Source organism: Montipora foliosa, chromosome 3, assembly GCF_036669935.1.
Source record: "Montipora foliosa isolate CH-2021 chromosome 3, ASM3666993v2, whole genome shotgun sequence".
NCBI lineage: Eukaryota > Metazoa > Cnidaria > Anthozoa > Scleractinia > Acroporidae > Montipora > Montipora foliosa.
Window position 1 is genome coordinate 34,438,393 of NC_090871.1, and position 22,500 is coordinate 34,460,892.

At 40.9% G+C, this 22,500-nt stretch overlaps 1 protein-coding gene across 2 annotated transcripts in view; it reads left to right on the top strand.

Moving 5' to 3' along the window:
• Nucleotides 1-22,500, top strand: part of LOC137997333 (inhibitor of growth protein 4-like) — a 43,372-nt gene that overhangs the window by 1,625 nt on the left and 19,247 nt on the right. For both annotated transcript variants that reach the window (XM_068843263.1, XM_068843264.1), the window contains exons 2-5: nucleotides 5,205-5,276; nucleotides 11,480-11,646; nucleotides 12,829-12,928; nucleotides 14,972-15,007. In XM_068843263.1, coding sequence (XP_068699364.1) covers nucleotides 5,205-5,276; nucleotides 11,480-11,646; nucleotides 12,829-12,928; nucleotides 14,972-15,007 — 375 coding nt within the window. The remainder of the gene's footprint in view (nucleotides 1-5,204; nucleotides 5,277-11,479; nucleotides 11,647-12,828; nucleotides 12,929-14,971; nucleotides 15,008-22,500) is intronic.

Sequence of the window (22,500 nt, forward strand, 5' to 3'; positions counted from 1 at the left end):
ATGTATTTAATGTAACAAGCTACATGTAGAATGGACGATATGGACAAGAATCAACCCACCTACACACCAACTTGAAGATGGCAGATCAGGAGTTAGTGCATGACAAGTAAAAAAAAAAAACCACTTAAATTCTGACCTATCTTTCAGAGGGGTTGATTTCGATTTGGGCAAAAGACTCATGTTTCATGTTTTAAGCAGAAAGGGGCTGGTGAATGTCATCAAGGATTTTTCTTGCATAACTGAAAGTACCCAATGTCTGATAGATTTGTCAATAACAAGCATTAAGTCCAAAGTGGAACCTTCGATACAGGTACGTGTACATGTATTGTGGATCACCATCTTAACTATTGTGTAGGAAATATCGCCTACCGACCAAAGAGTTGTTATCGACTGGAAAAATGTGGATGTCGAAAGCTTTAAATATAATCTATTGCTTACAGTGTGACACGCCTTACCGTGGCCACCTAACAAATTTTTTTTAAACCTTTATGCCAATCAGGGTGTGCGAATTTGATTGTCAGTCACCCCTACTTGCAAAGTTCGCACGGTTGTAAGTTGAACACTGTTGAATGGGTTGTTTGAGTTGACGTACTTACATGTAATTGTCAAATGTGAAATGACTGTTGAAAGCCCCATAATGTGTAGCTTCACTCCGAAATTGCCAACACATGATTACTGCTGCGTTCCCATTCTGATATCCTGTGGTCTTTGAGGGCAAGTGTGAAAACTGTGACATCTCCAAAGGGGCACCCAGACTGTAGGGCCTCCTTAAATCGTGGATGATTTCCGTAATAATCCGCATTTTCAAACAACTCAATTGCTGTTAGCATACAGAGGATGGTGGAGTATTTCATGCTACCCACAAGAGAAACGGAAATGGCGTGGTACAAGCAATTTCAATCTCCAATTACTTTACAAGTGATCAAGTCTGGTGGAGCATCACATGGAACAAGAGACTGAGCCTAGAAATCTTGTGGCAGCTCCTTGAATCTTCGAAATGACTGATTGATTTTTATTTGTTGACAATATTTGCTTTTTAGTTTTGAACATAAATCAGGATTATTGTTAACAAGAGCTTCTTTTAACTTCTTCGAGTCGCTCATCTGAAAATAAGAAAAGCCTACTCTTAAGAGAGCTTTATAATTATAGAATGATCAGTAAAACTGTGACTGAACAATTGCCTTCAGCAGTACTGTCGCCCTAGCTATAGAATGAAATACATTCCTTCACCTCTCAATATGTAAATGAAGTAATCGTTCATGCTGAACTGTATTTGACAAAGCATTTCCGGGTATATATGACTTGTAAAAAAGTATTGCTTACCTGTTGCGAGAGCTCCATTGGTGTTACCGGGCAAAAAACCAAGTAAACCTTCAGCAATTAATGCAGGAAAAAGGAGATTTGCACGTGCGGCTCGTTAAAATGTTTGGTATGTACTATGGTGCGGACATCACCAAAACATGAAATGTTTTCTTTCAGCATTTAATTCAAGGTTAAGAATCACATTACAAATAATATTATACCACATTTTACTTGTAGGCTCTTGAGAGCCGATGGGATGAACATTCCTTTGTCGCGTAACTTTCTGCGAGTTTAACTGCCCTTACGTATGTAAATAAAAACAGAGGGACGTAGGATCAGGTCAGTTTTCCATATTTGGGAATCACATTGCAACCCAGTCTCCATGCTCTACCAGGAGGTAACGCTACGAAAGCCCTCAGCAATGTTATGTTAATGTTAACATATTTACAAGTCAAAGAGTCGTTTATTTGTGGAATTTGCTTGGCTGCCACCTCTCTAACCATATAGCTTTTTTCATTGTTTAATCTCCAGCAAGAACGTAAGGATGAATCACCTTGTGATAAGTTAGGCGCCCGTTCGGGCTACTTGTTCAGAAACTTGGTCGCCCGCGCTCGCAACTAAGGTGCCCCAGGCGACTGGGTGACCATTAGGTAGCAACCTGGGGCATCCAATTTTGAAAATACTGAGCTCCCTTTAAACTGGTGAGTGATTTCATCTAGGGTCAGCGTATGATGATGACTTCTCTTGACAGCTCGGTTAAGATCCTTGGGGTCGAGGCATACACGCCAACGTTCATTTGATTTATGGCAGTAAGCTACACTTGAGACCCAATCAGTGGGCTCAGTCACCAGTTTGATGACTCCTAGATTGATCAATTTCATCAAGTTCTTTCTTAATATCATCCTTAATGTGTATTGGGCACTTCCGTGTTGCATGAACTACAGGCGTTACATCAGGGTCAGTGACAATGTGGTACTCCCCTTCGAATTTGCCGATTCCATCAAAACGGTCAGGGTACAAAAGTTGAAGGTCACCTTTGATGATCATCATTTGGAAGTTCTACTGGGATTTTTGCAAAGGCCTCATCTCTTACCAAATTAACATTGGAACTGTCAATGTGAATGTCTGAAAACACAACTCATCACAGTCAGAATTTGTCTCTCCAACAGCATGCACCTTGTTTTGACTTGTTTTTTTCTGTGGTATCCAACCTTCAGGTTGCTTTCTAGGTGAAGGCTTGGCTCTCCAATCCTGTGTTTGTTTATTCCTGCACACCTGTTCCCAGTGGTTCCACTGGTTACACGTTCTGCACCTTGTACCTTGGGCAGGGCATTTTTTTCCATGGCTGAGTCCACATTTTCCACACTTGGGGTTGGAATTCTGCTTGACAGCATCCATGTTATTGTCATGGGGACGGGCTGATGGACCTTGTTGCTCTAGGGATTTCATGTCGTTGACCGTGGCTTCCTTTGTTCTGGCAATGTCCATTGCCTTGTCAAGCTTTAATTTATCATCTTTACCCAGGAGAACTTCTTGTACCTTTCGTGTGCGAGTACCAATAATTAGTTGCTCAATAAAACGTTCCTCAAGTTCGGCTTCACTGAATCGACATTTCTGGGCTTGTATTTTGCACCTAGCCATGAATGAATCTACACTCTCATCGTCAGCTTGTCTGAAACCTTGCAGTTGGTACCTTGCAATTCAAAAATTTGACTTAGGTTCCAGGTACGTTGCAAACTTGAGAAAAGTCGTGTCAGGTTTCGCTTTCTCCTCATCATTCAAGTCAAAGGAATTAAAGATTTTTGGACCTTCTTCTCCAAGCCAAAGTAAAATATAGGTTGCTTTTACCTTGTCCTCCTTCGTGTTCAAAGGCCCATCAAAGATTAGCTGACAACATTGTTTGAAGCTTTTAAACGCCGTGGGTAAATCAGAGTCATTCCATTTCATTTGAGGTGGCTTAATTACGGAGAGCTTGCCCATGTCTGTAAAAGCACTTTAATAGTCAGTCGGTAGAACTTTGGAGATACTCGGCTGCACACTACGAGCGATTAACTTTGCAATCCTTGTTCATCGGGTTCATCTCAACATTCTATGCGTCAAATTGTTGCTGGGGGTGTTCAACTATCCCACCGCTACCACTAGCATCACACTGGATGGAGAGCTCCTTGTTAGGGTCAAAATAGGCCAGCACTAGGGCCACCATTAAAAGATGTTTGACTTCTTCAAATGCCTTGTCACAAGTTGAGTTCCAAAACCATTCAGTGTCGGGAAGAGTGAGGTTGCTGATGGGTTTGTAAATGGGTACATGTACAAATGGTGACAAGTAGTTTACAGTTCCTCCCAGTCTTTCAACTGCAGCCTTGTCTGTGGGTGGTTCCATCTTCAACACTGCTTCTGCCTTTGAAGGGTTGGGCTTCAAGCCCTTGTAGCTCATCAGGGATTTTGCATAAACCAAAACAACGTTTATTTTCTCCTTGTTCAGGGAGATTTCTCATTTCACTACAGCGCTGGAGGAAGAGGGAGACTTCATGCATTATGTTCTTTGTCGCTACATTCCCAGACAATGACATCATGAGCGATGCAGTAGACGGCTTCAGGGTCCTCTAGTGCTTGATGAAGCTGCTTCTGAAAATTCTCACTGCTAACTTTTAGACCAAAGGGAAGGGGTAATGAGTGGAAACACCCAAGTGGGGTTGCATAAGTGGTTAACAAACTTGATTCATAGTGATGTTCACAGGGCAGGTAGCCAGACTTCATATCACATACTGAAAACTTACAAGCAAACGTGAGTCGGGGTAAGACATCATCTTGTGATGTTTTGAAAGTAACTGTTCTCAAATTGGACTTGCCTATGGCTCATGCAATTTTGAGAACTTTCAAAACATCACTTGTGCCCATAAATCACGAAATGCAATGGTACCATATGCATGCTCTATTTATAAACATCAGTAACTGTACAAATCAGTTTTGTTTTTTCTTTTTACAAAATAAAGTAGAGAAGATTTATCCATAACTTGTGGGCATGCTGTCTATCATCTCATATCCAACTTGTGCTTGTGGAGTAATTAGGTACATGTATTTTTAATATTAACAGGGTTCGCACGCACCTTGAAAGTACTTGAAAGTCCTTGAATTTGAAAATAAAAATTCAAGGCCTTAAAAGTCCCTGAGAATTGCAGTCAGTGCTGGAAAGTCCTTGAAACTTGTAGCTAATTTCATCCATCCTAGATTCTAGAGTGCCTAATATGAAAATATATGCTACTGGCAGAACAGTAGCGACACATAATAGTAAAAAAAACAAAAACGATCATTACAACTCTCCGAACGTCCATCAAGCGCCGAGTACATTTTCCTGTTCTTTGTTATATTCATTGCTCTGATTGGTTCAATGTCTGTAATTCTAAGAGCCAATGAAATGTTTTGTAGTCTTCGCTCTTTCCACAAAAAGCCATGTGCCTCGAGTGCTTCCTGTTGTTTGCGTGGGTGTTGTTTGTTTGGCTATTGTTTCACGAATAAAGATTTACAACAATGGGAAAGTGTGTTTTCAGCGACTTGTGGCTTCAGAAACTACTGTACAAAGAGTGGCTACGCGAAGTCAAGGGTGACAAACACAAGGCACGATGCATTGTGTGCGTGAAGGATGTTGACATTTCGAGCATGGGAGAGTCGGCGCACACTAGCTATATGAACAGCTGCTTATCGCTTGATTTTTCAGTGCGTGGAGTCCTTGAAAAATGTGTCCTTGAAAGTACTTGAAAAGTCGTTGAATTTTTAGTTGAAAAAAGCGTACAAACCCTTTATTAATCAATTGAAAGTCAAATTTCTTGTAATACTTCAATCCATTAGAGTGTTATGTGATAGTCTTTGCAACCACTTGATCAATATTTGTTTTTGTTATTCAGGTATTGAGAACCTTCCATTTGAACTTCAAAGGAACTTCACCCTGATGAGAGAGCTTGATCAGAGAACACAAGGTTAGTTTGTAGATGCTGTAGAAAAATAGGTTGGCACTGCTAACATGTGGGGAGTAAAATTTCTTACAGTACTTTGCTGCACAGGAACAGCTTGGAATAACTCCCGTTAAAGGTCATGAACCACGCGGATCAAACTAGACAAGAACTCAACTTTACTCCAAAAACGTTAGGGCTGTCAACTTTTACAAAAACAAAAACTGGAAAGCATGGTCCCTGATACCCATAAGGCCTAGCAGACAGCCTTGTCATGACTTCCGGTGTCCATTACAATACATTATTGTCAATAGACTACATCCCTGTCTTTCTTTAGAAATAATCAACTAGTACAAAACTACGGTGGCCCATTAGGGACACACCTTTCTCCTTTACAATACAATACTTACTTAATTGACCGCTACCCATAGGGGCTTTTCAGGGGCAATGAAACACAACGAAACGACGGAAAAGAAGACCAGCAACTGTTAAGAATCCCAACTGGCCGGGGGCAAACCAGTTGACTATTTACAAGTGCAGCTGGGAAATTGAACCAGGGACTACCAGGATCAAATTCAACGAGTGGTCAGAGCGGGGCTTGAACCCGGGATCTCCGGATCTCAAGGCAAGCGCCCTAACCACTGGGCCACACTGCCTCCTTTAATTCAGCCATATATTACAAAGAGTTACTCATCTTGCAAAACAACATGCACTGCAAACGAAATATATTCTAACTCCTGACATAAAATACAATCCCACTCTGAAAACAAAATAATCCGGCACACTGCACACCAAAAAACCTTTGCACACTGCAAACAAAACATCTTTGCACAATGCAAACAAAGTATCCTTACAAACTGCAAACAAAGTAAAACCACACACTCCCAGAAAAAAGCTAAAAAGTACTGGACGCGCAAGAATGTGCGAAGGTCTGGAACCAGCTTCAACAAACATGTTTTTAGAAAGGGATTTGTTGGAGCAAACATATCTTGGGGTTTGGGGACTCCTTGTTCAGGAAGACTTTTGAGAGATAACGTTTTTCATTCTGAGCAATTACTAGCTGGCATTCTATTTCCTCTTCAAGCATACAACAGCACAAAACTACGGTCTGATAGGTGCTGATTGAGGAAAATAATTATACAGGTACTGTAACATGGATTGGACTAACAATGGTGGACTGTGGATGGAGTGTAAAGAACAGATTACTTGGTATAAAAGACACACTTATAAAAGACAGACTTTAAAGTTAGGGACTGAACTATCGATGAGTATGAATCCAGGATAGTAGCTTCATATTCATATACTTGAAGTTGAACGGTTTGTATTGTATGACCTATGGACGTATACAAAACATGGACCCCAGGTCCATGGACCACCACTGTGGCCCCGGTCCATGGACTCTCGATGGCCTACATCTTTTGTACCCCTGTGGATGAATAGAGCAACATCTGCATTTCTCCACTCGTTAAGTACCATAGTACTCATTAGTTTACGGATGTTGGAAAATGTTGTGCTAGTAATGGACACAACTGTGTTTAAAATGCAAGTACATGTAAGCAGGGTATCAGGGCTTCCGGCTTTGCTTAGCTCTTAAAGGGCTCCTATAATGTACTTCTCCTCCTTCACAAAAGGACCTTTCCCTTTAGTGACCCAATGTTGCATGAAGCCAGATTTACTGTAACCTAACATGAAGGGAGATAGACTTTCAATAGAAGAGTGACTTTGAGAGGTTGTGGGTGCCGGATGTCATTTCATTTCACCAAAACACAAACAAGCCAGTTCAGATTGAGTGAGATTCCAGTGGGATAATTCGTTTTAAATACAAAGTCATACTAAGTAAAAGAGAACTGATATGCACCAATACAGTGTTTTCATGTGATGTCGTAGCGGCAATGTTGTATCTCAAAACAAAGAAACAGTAGCTATGTTGGTGTCCCAAACTAATCCTCAGGGATTGAGCTCTCTCCTTACGGAAACATTTGCTTTTGTATCCATTGAAAAACATGGTAACTGACCACGCCAGTGAAAACCCATCTTTTCCTGAGGTGCTCAGCAGGTTGTATATAGCTCTAGCAAGCTTAGAAAAGTTCTTAATGTATCTTCAGTAGTAACTTAATATTCCAGCACGCTGTCTGACTTCACCAACAGTTTTCTGTTTTGGGAATTTGTTCTTTTAACTTCTCAACTGCCCTAGCACAACCTGGATCCTTTCGGTAACCATCACCTGATACAACCCTTCCTAGAAACTGGACTTCATGTTTGAAGAAACTACATTTAGTATGTGGTTTCAACTTCACGCCATGTTCACGCAATCTCTGCAATGCTAATCTTAAATGTTCAACATGTTCTTTAAAACCACTACTGAACACAATGATATCATCCAGGTATGGAATGGCTACTTTGTCCCCCAGTTCACCCAAACACTGTTCCATGAAGGCGCTGGAAGTTTGCCGTTGCATTCATCAATCCAAATGGGATTCCAACCCACTCGTAGAGCCCCCAAGGTATTATGAAGGTTGTGGCTGCTCTGCTCCCGTTACTTATAAACCCCTGGTGGTACGCCTTACATGTACCTTGGTCAAGGACAGTGAACCGAGTATTCCCACCAAAGCTATCCAGAGTTTCTTGAACTCTTAGACTAGTGATTGGATAGCGGACAGCGATGGTCTTGCCATTCAGTTCTCGATAATTAATGCAAAGCCTTAAAGGTCCGTCTTTCTTTCGGACACAGGCAGCTGGGGAGGATTATGGGGACTTTAATTCCCCAACAAATTTCTGGTTCAGAAGATCCTTGATGTACTGTTTTTACTCCTGGATACAGTGGTCTAGGAATTGATGTGTACATCTTTTGCACTGGTTGGCTATCTTTCAGATTAATCTCCATTTCCAGTTAAGGGATACAACTGATGTCTTGCTCACTGGATGAAAATGACTCATACTCTTCCCTCAACATTGTTTCAGCTACAATCCGCTGGTCATGATTTAAGCCATTGAGGTCAACTGCTGGGAGGGTGTTTGCCTTGTTTGTCTTTCTTCACAGGAATATCTGACACCCTTGATTGCTGTGATCCATGCTGCTCAAGATGTTGGTGTTCACATGTACATCCACTCAATTGAACATCTGCTTCTGTGTGGCCATTAAGCACAATGTTATGATCAGTTCTATTACCTTCAGCAATTTGCACCCTAGATGTTTTTCCTGGTTTCATGTATAACAAAGTCTCATAAACTTCCAAACTTTCTTGTAAATGTGCCAATTGGTTTGGCTCAAACAACACTGGTGTTTGCTGATGTACAGGTCCAGTATTTGCACAACAACTAACAGCAATAATTTTTGTGCTATTCTTTGGGACCATAACATTTTTCCTTCCAGTTTTTACTTTACAAATAGCACCTGAAGTTGAGCTCTGAATAAAGTTTACCAAGGCATCTTAAGTTTAGTGCTCTCCATTTGTGGGAAACTCTTGTAAATTATTGGCTTGGTATTCTGATCCTGGTTCACAAGCTCTTCAATAACATTGTATCCCAGAATTGGACAGTCTAATGTTTCTGATGTTACAAGGAAAGGTACTTTTTTAATCAGTCCAATATCAGGCCTTGATGAGTTTCTAGGTAACTTCTAAGTACCATGATACCAGGTGTGATCTCGAGAACTGATAACACCATCAACAATTTCACTCTCAACATAACCTTGAGCTAGCCCTGTTTGAATTTGATGTGCTAGTGAAGAGAAACTGATTTTATCTTCCTTTCCAAGCTCCCCAATTTGACCACTAATCTTAAATTGTTTACGTAAAGCACTAGTAGCCAGCAGTTTTTGAACAGAGTATTCCTGTGGTGGTTCTACGTCACTTATAACTGGTTTTCCACTCTTACCTTCACCCTTTATGCCCACGGATGGTTGTTCTGTCAATAGTTGTTTTAAATCTCCAAGATACGACACGGTTTCAGTGTCTCCTAAATTTTCCGATCTCTTCCTTAAGTCGCTGGACCACGTTTCGCTACAGCTAGTCTCGTCTTGCCTTCAATATCAGCTTTAAAGAACTTGACTATTTGCTCAACTGTGGTGTCATTAGTGTTCCTAGACTCTCCATCTGCCTCAACATTTTTGATCCCAGGAATGTGGGAGGCACAGTACTAAGCCAGATATTTTTCTGTGAACACCAGTCCCAAATTTAGAGATCTTGCTTAAGAAGCTTCTTCCCCTTTCTATTAAGTTTCCAGCTTGTGTTCCCCAGCAGGGCAACACTATCCATGATTTTATGGAGTACTTGGTGAGTTTCTGGCGTCTTGCCCGCCAAATTGGTCAGAGCAGACAAACCCTGTAATAGGGGTTCTTGAATGTGCTAGAAGGCTAAATCTACTGCCCTGCTCTGTCTGGGCAGCAAATCCCAGATTTCCTCATTGACCGTTGTCACCAACAAGTATTTGCAGTTCTCGAGCGGTGGATGTTTTTCGACCGTTTTGGTCAACTAGCCCCCCCTATGGGCATATTATCAACCAGCTCGGCAATTTTGCCTTCTATGGCTGGTGACTTTCTTTTGTGTGGGGCAAACACCTGGGTTAGGCTGTGTATTAATGTATTCTGCGTCCCTGGGTCTGGGCTTTTCGCAGAACTCACTGGTTCAGGGCTGTTTTTGCTTGTCTCGAGCACTTTGTTTATGGTGGACGCTAAATCGATCGTATTTCCATGCGTACTCCCATTTTCCACTGATATTATGTTGCTCTCCTGGCCATCTGATTGGAAGAGATCTTCCTTTGAGCTCTGAAGGGTGTCGGTCTAAAGTTCTTAGCGAGTTGTGCTAGGGAATCTTGAAGACCTTGGAGAACTCCCGCCATGTTCACATTCCATTCATCCCGCTCTATTACTTCGTTTGAAGTAAGCGCCGAGGTAGGTTTCCCGGTTTGGGCCATGCCGTTAAACCCTATCTATGGAAGATAGCTAAAAAACAAGAAATTCAGAAAAAATAGACTATTTTGTCTTCTCCAACACTAAGCCATGGCTAAACTGATACTGCGCGCTAAAAGCACTGATGTTGCACATACACTTGGCAATCTCATGGGATCCCTGGGGAAGTGGTGACAAATATTCTGCATAGTTTTTACATTGAGGGTCGCTTACACAACAGCAAATATTACTGTCGTATTTTAATGAGAGTACTTTGTACTGGCCTAGGTAGGTACTGAATTACTTGTAAGGTAAACATAAAATTTCAGTGTCATTCAGTGGAGGACCCAGACCAAGGGGTAAGGGGAGGTTTACCGCTCTCCGAAAAAAATCTCTTATTTCACGGTTTTTGGTGTTGTTATTTACAAGAAGTGCAAGACATTTTAAGGGCTTTACTTTACACACAGAGAGTTCAAGCAGGCAAATGATGCTCTCACTGCTCACTTAATCGAGCTCATTTGTCAAGGCAAAATTTCTTCCAGGAAACACTAGCCAACCATGACATCCGGAGATATCGAAATTCTCTATGAAAAGAAGCAGCGAGAAAACATGAGGGAGATGATGGCTCATGATATTCAGATTTACAAATAAAGCCCCGACCTTGAGTACATTACACTTGTAGAAAGGGCCACGAAAAACCACCAAGGGAGGCTCATCAGTAGCAAGAATGAAGCTACAGCTTTAATGTCAGAGATGCCGTCTATCCTTGCTGTTGCGTGTAAAGATCTGAGATAGAGAGATACATGTAGATACTTGGTTTATTGGAGATTCATCAGTACAGTCTACTAATACTAAATTGTGTTAAACATACATTATATATTAAAACATAAAAACATTCATATTTAAAATTACAAATTGAACCTAACTTTTAAAAATACGTATACAAATATAGAACTTTATATGCAGCATTTTCAAATTCGAGAATTGCTGTGTTTCCACATTCACCATCAATTTATTTATATCCATGCTCACCGCAAAGAAATTATGTTAACTGCTCAAGAATAAGGGTCAATCCTCCCTGTCCATGTTTGATTGCTACACGAACAAGGATTGTTTTTCTTGAGATATACATGTACATGTACATGTACTGTGCATTAGGTCTTTTATTTGGAAAGTTATAATACATGTACACTTTTAATAAATTTAGGTGGAATTTATGCAAAGGAAGCCTTCAGATAAATGCAGTGCAGCCTATAAATAAGTAATTCTAACCAAAGTACATAAGATGCTTAATATAAAATGATGCTGATTTGTTTCCTCAATTAATTTGATGAATTTTCAGACTTATCAAAAGAAATCAATACAATGTCAGAGGAGTACATGGCTAATGTTCGGAGCATGGACCCTGCAAAAAGAACCTTACACCTCAAGAAGATTGAAAATGCATTTGTAAAGAGCCGAGAATATGGCGACGACAAAGTTCAGCTTGCCATGCAAACATATGAAATGGTCAGTATTTACTACATGTATTAGTAGAGACAGGCATAGCCAGTCAGTTAGTGTGCAGTCTTCTGAGCTGGAGGTCACCAGTTTGATCCTCATCTCATTCCATTGACGTCTGTTTTGACTTTACTCTTATCCGTGTAGCTTTACAGTTTGTGGCTTTGAATACCATAAAACAGAGCATTGACAGAGAAAGGGGGGTAAGAGGTGAGCTCCGAGGGCCACAAGTTTATTCGTTTTGTCATCCTTTGCTTTGAGATGTACAGTAACTGTATTTTAAAATAATTATTCTGTGATAGTGTGGGTTAGTAAGAAAGTACCATTGATGCAGAAATTCAGAATCCTTCTTTTTATTTGTTATTCGAACTGCTAAAAACCTCACTGAAATAAGCATCCCAAGTTGCATTGCAAAATTAAATCCCTGAAAAGATTTGGGTTTTAATTTATGACACGGTTTGCAAAATTACTAATAAATACTGTTGTAAGCTGCACCCTTCTTTTGAAGCTCACTGTTTGCCATATGAACACCCATGCAATACAAGATGAATTTGCCACTTCCTTTGGGTTGAAATTAAAAGTCAAAATTATGCCAGTTGGGTCATTAAGCGGACAAAATCATAGTTCAAAGTATTTTACTTCTCGTGCATTAAATAAAACGAGGTAAAAATCAAATGGTGACAGTCAAAAGATGTTTCTGTTAATCTCCGTCAAGAGCTCATCAAAGAGAGCCTCTACCTCCACAAATTCCTTGAGTCAACCTTTTCCCGAGTAGATTTATTTTTAAGAACAGGTTTTCCTATGAAAAGTATCATATTTCCCTTGACGCTTTGTTTTGATTGGCTTTACAACAGTGGGCGTGCCTGAATCTCCCAAGGGAGTCGTTCTGTAAATTAATCTACTAGGGAAAGGGTTGACTCCTAGGCCAAGTATGGAAGATAGAGGCTCCCTCAAGTGATGAGCTCCTGTCTCCAAGCCGATAGAAAATGACCCATTCAAATAAAAAGAAATATTTTTGTGTGACGTCCAATATTAATTTTAAGTAAGCGCTGTGCTCAAATAAGCACCGCACTTGAGACGTGAAGAATTAAATAAGCGCCGCGGTGCTTATTCGAGTAAATACAGTATTCAACAACTCGTCGGGTTAGGGAGCTTTTCTCTTATGACAATGTCACAATTTCGTGCATTCAGGTTGATAAGCACATTCGGAAACTAGATGCTGACCTGGCAAGATTTGAATCAGATCTTAAGGAGCAACATGCCAAAGAAGCTGGTTTTTCAGATTATGAAAGTAAGTTTGTGCAGCAAAAAATTGTGTCATCTCTTCAAAAAAAAAAACTTTATATTTTGATAGTGATGAATGAATGATTGTTCTGTCTGAAGCACATAAAATTATTTTAACAAGTGGAGGGTAATAAACTTGTGAACTAGTTTTCACCTTCCTTCATTCGGAATAGAAGTGTTAGCAGTTGCCACTTTGCCGTTCCTTTTGCTGAAATAAATAAATTAATAACGATAGGAAAAAACTACTTTGTTTCTCGCTATGAATTTTCTTTCAATCTGAAGATATGGGGTACAATAGGGGAACCTTTTTTTTACAGTCTTTGCTTCATTAGCATTTATCAGCCAGAAAATCATCACTGAATATTAAAAGTCCATTGCATAATGAGCTACCTCAAACTTTGAGCGCAATTTACCGGATAATCTCTGAGTAATGAGGCTTGAAAATTCGAAATTTTACAAAGAACGTATGGGCTCATTAGCACTTAGCATCCAAGAATTTATCAGTTTTGATGGCTAATAAGGTAGGTAACTTGCTCTTTATCAAAAGGCTTAAAATTGCTAACCAAATTTAACGCGTTCTTTTACCTTTTGAAGTGAATTTGTTAATAGCATGATGCCTTCTATCAGCAAACTCGTATGTTAATGAGACAAAGAAATGCAAACAATGACATCAGCAATTATTCGCCTATAAAGAGTACCTAATTTAGATTTCACATGCACAGCGCCATTCCTTCAATCATTCCCACTTTCAGTGACCTTTCAGTGGTATATTTACACATGTGTAAAATGTGGGCTCACATTTTGTGAAACCGCTGTCAACACATTTCTGCGCGATGACTTTGAGACTAAAATTTGCGAAATTGTGACTAAATCACACAATTGCGAGTGGGTTTTTTTAATTTATTTCAAGCCCTGACTCACGTTTTTTTTTTTTTGGGCTATTAAATTTTGTCATAACACTGCTTATCTCTGAAACAGACTTTTTTACCTCCAAGTTAAGGGAATATAAAAGAATGAAGAGGGTAGTTTCTAAAGAAACTGTGGTGCTGCTTCGGTGGGGAAGTAATATACAAAAGTTTGGTTTTATCAACGGGGTTGATAATGTAAATTGGCCACCGTACAGAGATTCTAAAAAGCTGACGTTTCGAGCGTTAGCCCTTCGTCAGAGCGAATCGAGGAATTGCGGGTTACGTCGTGTAGGTTTTATAGTAGAGTAGCTACGCTTTTGGTGGTAACATGGCAACGTGAAAAATAGGAATATATTAGTTAAATGAAAAGCGTTCGTTAATACCGTGAGGATCAAGAGTGCGGCATGGCCGCTTACTTTTTTAGCAGGCCGCAGATAGCCTTGTGTTTTTTGGAGTGGTTAGTGAGATTAAAATGACGAGCGACTGGCTTAGATTGGCTTCGTCATTCTTATCAACATCGCGAAGGTGTTCGCGGAATCGGTCGCCTAGTCGTCTACCTGTCTCGCCAATGTATAATTTATTGCATAACGTACAGGTTATGCAACAAATGACATTTGAGGAGGTACATGTGAAACGATCGGTGATCTTAACAGATCGCTTAGGTCCTGATATCTTGCTAGTGTTACATGTTGTAACAATGAAAAGACAAGTTTTACATCGTGAGCGCGTACATTTTAAAGTCGTTAGTTTTAAGCGCACTTCTAACTAAAAAGTTGCCTACGTTTTTGTCGCGTTTGAATGAAATAAGTGGAGGTTGCGAAAAGATTCTACCAGTCTCGGGATCATCAGAAACATCGGTCTCGGGATCATCGAAATGTCAGCTTTTTAGAATCTCTGTACGGTGGCCAATTTACGTTATCAACTCCATTGATAAAACCAAACTTAAGAGAATATAAAAGAATGAAGGGGGTAGTTTCTAAAGAAACTGTGGTGCTGCGTCGGTGGGGAAGTAGTATACAAAAATTTGGTTTTATCAACGGAGTTGATAATGTAAATTGGCCACCGTACAGAGATTCTAAAAGCTGACGTTTCGAGTAACAAAAGGATGAAAATTTAGTGCTCATTTTTGTTTTTTTTTTCAGGTGAATCACCAACACCAAAACGCAAGAGCAAGTCAGGTATATCAACAATCTTTTTGTCTTTATCATTGCTTCTTTATTATGAGGATTCTGGAGAAACCCTCTTTAAGCCCGCCGCACACGGTGAGGAAAGAGCTGAGCAAACTGCCTCGCGAGGCGGTTTGCTCAGCCGTTTTCTCACCGTGTGCGGGGAACTTTTGGTGAGAAATTGGCCTGGCGAGGCCGTGAGGAAAAAATCAAACATGTTTGATATTTTTCGCCTCACGAGGCAAATTCCTCATTGTGTGCGGCCATCGTGAGAATCGAGTTGAGCTTGGTCAATAAAGCATCCAATAAAAATACATGGCATTCTCACGTGACTTCAGTGACGTCGGAATTTCTTCCTTCGACACCATCCTGAACCGCTGGAGTCACGTGAGTATGCCTTGTATTTTTATTGGCTGCTTGATTAAACCAAGCTCAGCTCGATTCTCACGATGGCCGCACACATTGAGGAATTTGTCTCGCGAGGCCAAAAATATCAAACATGTTTGATTTTATCCTCACGGCCTCGCGAGGCGAATTTCTCACCACAATTTCCCCGCACACGTGAGGAAACGGCTGAGCAAACCGCCTCGCGAGGCAGTTTGCTCAGCTCTTTCCTCAAGTGTGCGGCGGGCTTTAGACCAGTTTAAGGACGTTCGCGCAAATTTTTTGTGCGCACCTTTTACTGCGCAGGTAACGCGACTGCAATTTGTCACGCATTACTTCAAGCATTAGTTCAGATCTTATGGCGACAAAAATGCCGAGGAAAAATTTCCAGGTCGGCTAAAGAATGGCACATTTATTTCCAATTCATCATGAAACGTCAAATAGAAAGGACCGGGAGGCTGGAAAAGGTCGCTAATCGAGTTGTGGTTGAAAGTTTTGAAAACTGGAGGTTGGTTAGTTTCAGTTAGCGACGTTGCGTAAATTTAATGAGGTTGGTTTTTTAAAATGTTTTAATTACGTTTCGAACTTCTTAGTTCAAAATGAATGCATGTTTTTGAACTTCTTTTCCTTTACTTTCACGGAAATAGAGCAGAATTTTCTTCTTTTCCTAATCCACTTGAATAGTGCGGACCTATGAGGAAACAGCAAGAGATTATATTTCACAAAAACTACACTCCAGACGATGAGAAAGACGGCAATGGAGAGATATGATACAAAACACTAACCAAATAAAGATAACGCCTGCTTGAAACGTTGCCATGCTCGAGATTTTTTTTTTACAAAAACCTTACATCAATCGGTCTTGTCTTGGGTTCCAGTCCTTCCCCGACTGCTCACGCAAAATCGTGACAAACTAAATTTTCCAAGAGTTTTGCAACATCACATCGATTTTACTCGTTAGATCATCGGTGACCCCTATTTTTAAGACAGGAATCACTTGCTCTTCTTACAATCTCCAAAATATGATGAAATGAAAAAAATCACAATGTAAGAACTTCTCTTTTTTGTAAAAATTTCTTTCCTTGTTTCCTGAGTTCCGAAAGTGGCTACAACGGGTAGCGCTTGCGAAAGCGCTCGTTCAGGATTAACTCTACTGTTTACGACATCCCCAGCGGCATGTAATTATGTAAAAAAACCCCACTCCTATATTTCTATACACAGAAACATTCACTCTAACATAGTATTTTTCATGATTTTCGACGGATGAGTAGATGAGGATACTTCTCGTTATGATGACCTATCTGTCAAAATTAGGGCATTTTTCCCTTGCCCTTTTCTCCGAAGCAAAGTTGGTGGCCCCCAGTTTCTTTTCATTTTTGGAATAAGTAATTTATGACCTAACTTCAAGCGAGAAATGAAACAAATTTCATTGTGGGAAGATTTTCGCGCGAACGTCCTTAAGTACCAATAAAGGGTCCTCAAAGTTGTCTAGGTAGGACTTTGTAAAAGTTATTACTAACTATAATATAAATATTGTTATTATTGGACATTGTTTTGTACGAGTATCGCCTCATCTGTTCAATCAGACATTTTCAGTCTTTCATTTGGTGGTTTGTTTTACAGTTCTTTTGATTCCTCCTGGGACCACCATCATTTCAGATTTGGGCCTCAAGGAAAAACCTACTCATCAAACATTAAAGTTAATGAAGTTGAGGTTTTAAAACCTTTGCAAAAACTGTGGACGATAAGTCTTGCACAGCGTTGGGCCAGAGAAGACCGTGATCAGTCAAAATTGGTTAAAAAATATTTATGAACGTCAAGTACACTACTGCACGACTGATAAAACAACGCAAAAATGTATTTTTTAACTTTTGCTATTTTGGCTGGGCAATACCAGCCTTCATCATGTGTTTTTCAATGGAGATCTAACAAATTTACAGAATAAAAAAAACATTTTTGCGTTGTTTTATCAGTCGTGCATTAGTCTACTTGACTTTCATAAATATTAAAATTAATAATCATAAATACCTCTTACTAACTGAATTCAAGGTCTGTACTTTAAGTTCACACTTGAGCCATATATCATATATCTTACAGTACACACCGAGAAAACGAGGTTAGTAAGATATTTGTTATATCGCTGAGGTAATCAGGAGTGTGAGAATGGAAACTAATTTAAGTCAAGCGGAAGGTTCCACTGCCTCAACGAGTTTGCGTCAAAATCTGAAAAATGAATCAATCTTCTTGGCTTTTTCAGACACCGCAGATAAGCAGCGCCTTTTTCCCAAAAATCGTTTCTAGAAATTGGGGCCGCGGCTTATCTGCGGGAACATTTGAAAAAAGCTGTTACCGGTGTCCAGTTTACCATCTTTGCGTCTGATCTAATGCCTGCTACGAACGTTCCGCTCACGCTCTTGTTGTAATGCAAAAATCCATGCAAAAACTGTGTTGAATGAAAAAATTCGAATGGATCAATCATATGTCAAAGTTGGTAGAAACGAATCATTCATTATATTATTAAAGTTTACATAACGTAAACAAGACGAAAAACTCGCTAGAGAATGTTTTATCAAAATTTCAAATTTAGCAGGCCCGTACAGCAGGTCGTACTATAGAATCAGCCAACCACAGCACGCATACTATCTGAGTCCATTGTCAGACGCTCATTGCAGTTAATACAAATTGTTTCAAACAGACAGCATGTCAATTATTTCACAAATGTATTACTTACTTAATCCTCTTGGTGCGTGTCTGTACATAAGGGCGTCATAAATGTATTAAGTTACATGTATTTCATGGCTTCAAATCTGCTCAAGCCACAATTTTTCAGGCTTTAATTTTGCTGCTAATAAGTAGCATTCACAACTGCTTTGATTGTTTTAAGACTTGCTCGTTTAGACATTATTACCCTCTACAATTCAAAAATGATTTTTATATCTATATTTTAGATATATCCATTCTCTAAAGGCTTATCATAAATTCCCAAAGTGACCAGCTCTCACTTGGTTTGATAGCTCAGTAGTAGTAGTAGTAGTAGTAGTAGCAGTAGTAGTAGCAGTAGCAGTAGCAGTAGCAGTAGCAGTAGCAGTAGCAGTAGCAGTAGCAGTAGCAGTAGCAGGCATCCTTCTGTCTCGAGAGACAATAGTGTGCACCATGTAATCATTGGGCCTGTTAAGAGCAGCGTCTCGAATGGCTCAGCAGCCCGTTCCTTGCATGGGTGTCCGCTGCGTTCTCCTGCCTCGCTTTTCTCCTTTCTCTCCTTTCCTTCAGCTGTAAGATCCTCTTGTCTTCGCCCCTCTTGACCCCACTACTGCCAGTGTGGCGCTAGCCATCGCGATCAAGTGCAAGCGCCTCCCAGCTCTCTGTGTCAATGCCTGTGAGTTTCAGGTCACGATTGCAGACATCCCTGAAGCGCAGTACAAACATCTCTGACCTATTGGGTGGCATCCTGTAGCCATCTCACCATACAAGAGGTTCTTTGGTATATGGCCGTCCTCCTTGTGACGTTCATGATCGAGCCAACGGAGTCAACGCTTACGAAGCATGAGATGCATGCTAAGAGAACCTGCTTTCTCCAGCGCAGCAACATTGGTGACTTTGTCCTGCCATGTGATGCCCATGATCCGTCGCAAGCAACGCAGATGGAACCTTTCCAGGCAGTTCTCCTTTCTAGCGTATGTCGTCCAAGACCCGCTGCCGTACAGTAAGGTACTGAGGACGCATGCCTCGTATACCTTGAGTTTCGTATTCAAGGTCAACTGACTGTTTTCCCACACCCTCTTGCTCAACTGAGACAAAACGGCGGCAGCCTTGGCGATGCGCTTGTGGATCCTCTGAGTCAAGAGACAAATTTCTGGACACAGTAGAGCCAAGGTAGGTGAATTGATCGATGACCTCAACAACCTCGCTTTTGATGCTGATAGGTAGAGGAGCCGGGACTCTCTGGCCCATGACGTTAGTTTTCTAGATGCTAGTTGTCAGGCAAACAGCATTTCTCTGAGGAGGTCAGTCTGGACTTTGGTCTTTGCCTTCAGGCGGGACAGACTGATCAGTTTCCCTTCACTCCTGGTTTGCAAGTAGTCCGCATCAATAGCTTTGCTAAGTTCTGCCATGGTCGACTCGGCGTCAAGTTCCTCCAGTACGGGCAGATCCTCAATAGCATCAAGTGCTTCCTGAGAGACTGTGTTTATTTACGGGTTAGAGACTGTTGTGAGTGTTTTGTTTTCAAATACACGCACGTGCTTACTGTACAATGAATGAGAAATTTTCAATACTGCACGAAGGGAAGCTGAGTGCAGTATTGAAAATTTCGAGTTCATTGTACAGTAAGCTGGCTCCATCTCTGTGATGTAGGCATCAAACCAGTCTGTGTTCTTCCGTTCTCTCTTGCGAAATATGAGCAGTGCAGCACTGTAAATGGTGTTACGAAGAGAGCTCCATCTGTCCTTGGCACTCTGCTCATGACGGTACATCAGAGATTCTTCAAGGCGCTCTCCAAACTCCTGGATCTTGTCTGAGTAGGCAGTCTTGCCGGTGTTGATACATGGCTGAACTTTCTGCTTTTTTGTACGTGTCAGTTTCACTCTGGAGGCAATCAGAGAGTGATCAGTGTTCGAATCGGCTCTGTGGTAAGATCTTGTGTTGCAGACATTGTTGATTGAGTCACGCCTGGTGATAACCAAGTCCAGCTGGTGCCAATGTTACATACATGCATGCATACATTACATACATACATACATACATACATACATACATACATACATACATACATACATACATACATACATACATACATACATACATACATACATACATACATACATACATACATACATACATACATACATACATACATACATACATACATACATACATACATACATACATACATACATACATACATACATACATACATACATACATACATACATACATACATACATACATACATACATACATACATACATACATACATACATACATACTTACTTAATTGACCACTCCCCATAGGGGCTTTTCAGGGCCAATGAAACACAATCAACGAAACAATAGAACACAACAACTACAACTGTTAAGAATCCCAACTGGCCGGAGGCAAACCAGTTGGCTATTTACAAGTGCAGCTGGGAAGTTGAACCAGGGAATACCAGGAACAAATTCAAAGAGTGGTCAGAGTGGGTCTTGAACCCGGGATCTCCGAATCTCAAGGCAAGCGCCCTAACCACTCGGCCACACTGTTTTGACCTAGGATGTCTCCATGATACCTTGTGGCATGCTTTGTTCTGCAGAAAGGTGTTCGTCACACACAGGTTGTGGTAACAGCAGAGCTCAAGAAGTCTCTGACCATTGTCGTTCATTTTTCCAATGCCGTGATGTCCCAGACAACTTGGCCATGACTCTCGGTCAGCGTCCAACTCTACGCCAATCGAGCGCGCACTTATAACTCGTAACTGCTGTCTTCCGTGTTGTGCCCTCACCGTGGGGCGAGACTGGAGTTGCAACTTTCCAGGGCGCATGCCTGAGCGACGGTATATGGAGACCTTGTTCTGCCGCGACAACAGGCTCCCCCTCTCGGCCACACCGACAGGTTCCAGGGGAATGCAACGCATTACACTTTGAGCCGGTTGGCTGCAGGAACTGCTGGAAAAGTAATCGCATTGACGACCAACCGCCTTCGGGGCTCCAAACCGGATTTTCTCTCTGAGTTTACTCCCGTAGCCTTTTCCTTCCCGCAAGGCAACGTATTGGGTGTTATATCAGACTTGCCTATGGCGCCTTTTTACGGACAAAATATCGAAATATCAGTACATCAATGCCATGTGTGCATACATCCATGTTACGTTGCATACATCCATGTTATGTGCAGTAAAAGGTATTCCATTCAACGTGGTACAAGTAAAAGATGTTCAATAAAACTAAAAGATATTCGTTAAAACTAAAAGATGAACGAAAAAATAAAAGATACTTGATAAAACTAAATGATATTCATTAAAACTAAGAGACCTGTGATAAAAATAAAAGATGATTAATCGCGCTTTGATGAGAAACCCTTGGGACTAGTTTACTTGTCAAGATGGGGGATTTGTATTGATTTGTAGCAGAAATTTTAACACATGCAAGGCGCACAGATTTGGCTTCCTAATATCGAGGATATCGAGGATTTGTTTTCCTTTCTCTGGGTAACTTAATCACAAGTGCACACAGAGAAAGACACAACGCCTCGTATGACTCCGCGGAGTTTTTTGTTCGCCACCTTCAAGAAAACGAAAGAACCCTTGCTATTTTAACCCTCAATATCAACGAGTTTTGATTGGCCTTTGTTTTTATTTCTCCACATCAACACCGTAAGAACCACCGTGAGAGATTAAAAAATACGAATAAAATCTTTTTGATGGTCAAAGGGTTTTTCTTTTAAAGTACGAGCGGAATTGTTATTTATGGAATGTAAAGTGGAAATCGATTCTACGTACATTTGTAGGAATTGTTGTCAGCGCTAAAGAAACGAAAGCGTTCCTGACGAATCTTCACGAAGTGAATATAGCACTATTCAAAAGATTGTACAATACAATACAATACATACTTAATTGACCGCTCCCCATAGGGGCTTTTCAGGGCCAATGAAACAATCAACGACACAACAGAACACAACAACAGCAACTGTTAAGAATCCCAACTGGCCGGAGGCAAACCAGTTGGCTATATACAAGTGCAGCTGGGAAGTTGAACCAGGGACTGCCGGGAACAAATTCAGCGAGTGGTCAGAGCGGGTCTTGAACCTGGGATCTCCGTATCTCAAGGCAAGCGCCCTAACCACTGGGCCACACTTGTCCGCTCGAAAACGTCTCCCGCTATCCCTTACCAGTCAATGTAATCCCAACGCCTTGCTCGGACCAGCCTAGCCATTCTCAAGATCAATGTACAAAGCATGTTGCCCTGGAAGATTCGAGATGCGGACATATCGAGCAAACTAACAGCTCATCGGCAACGATCTGTGCTGCTCTGAAGATCAGAGCCGTTCCCGGTTGGAAGACGTGCAAATACATCCTTTCGTTTAAAGAGTGCTTCTATGCTATAAAGCCAAGGTATCTTAAAACCATCGGAGACGCTCTTCAATGCACGTT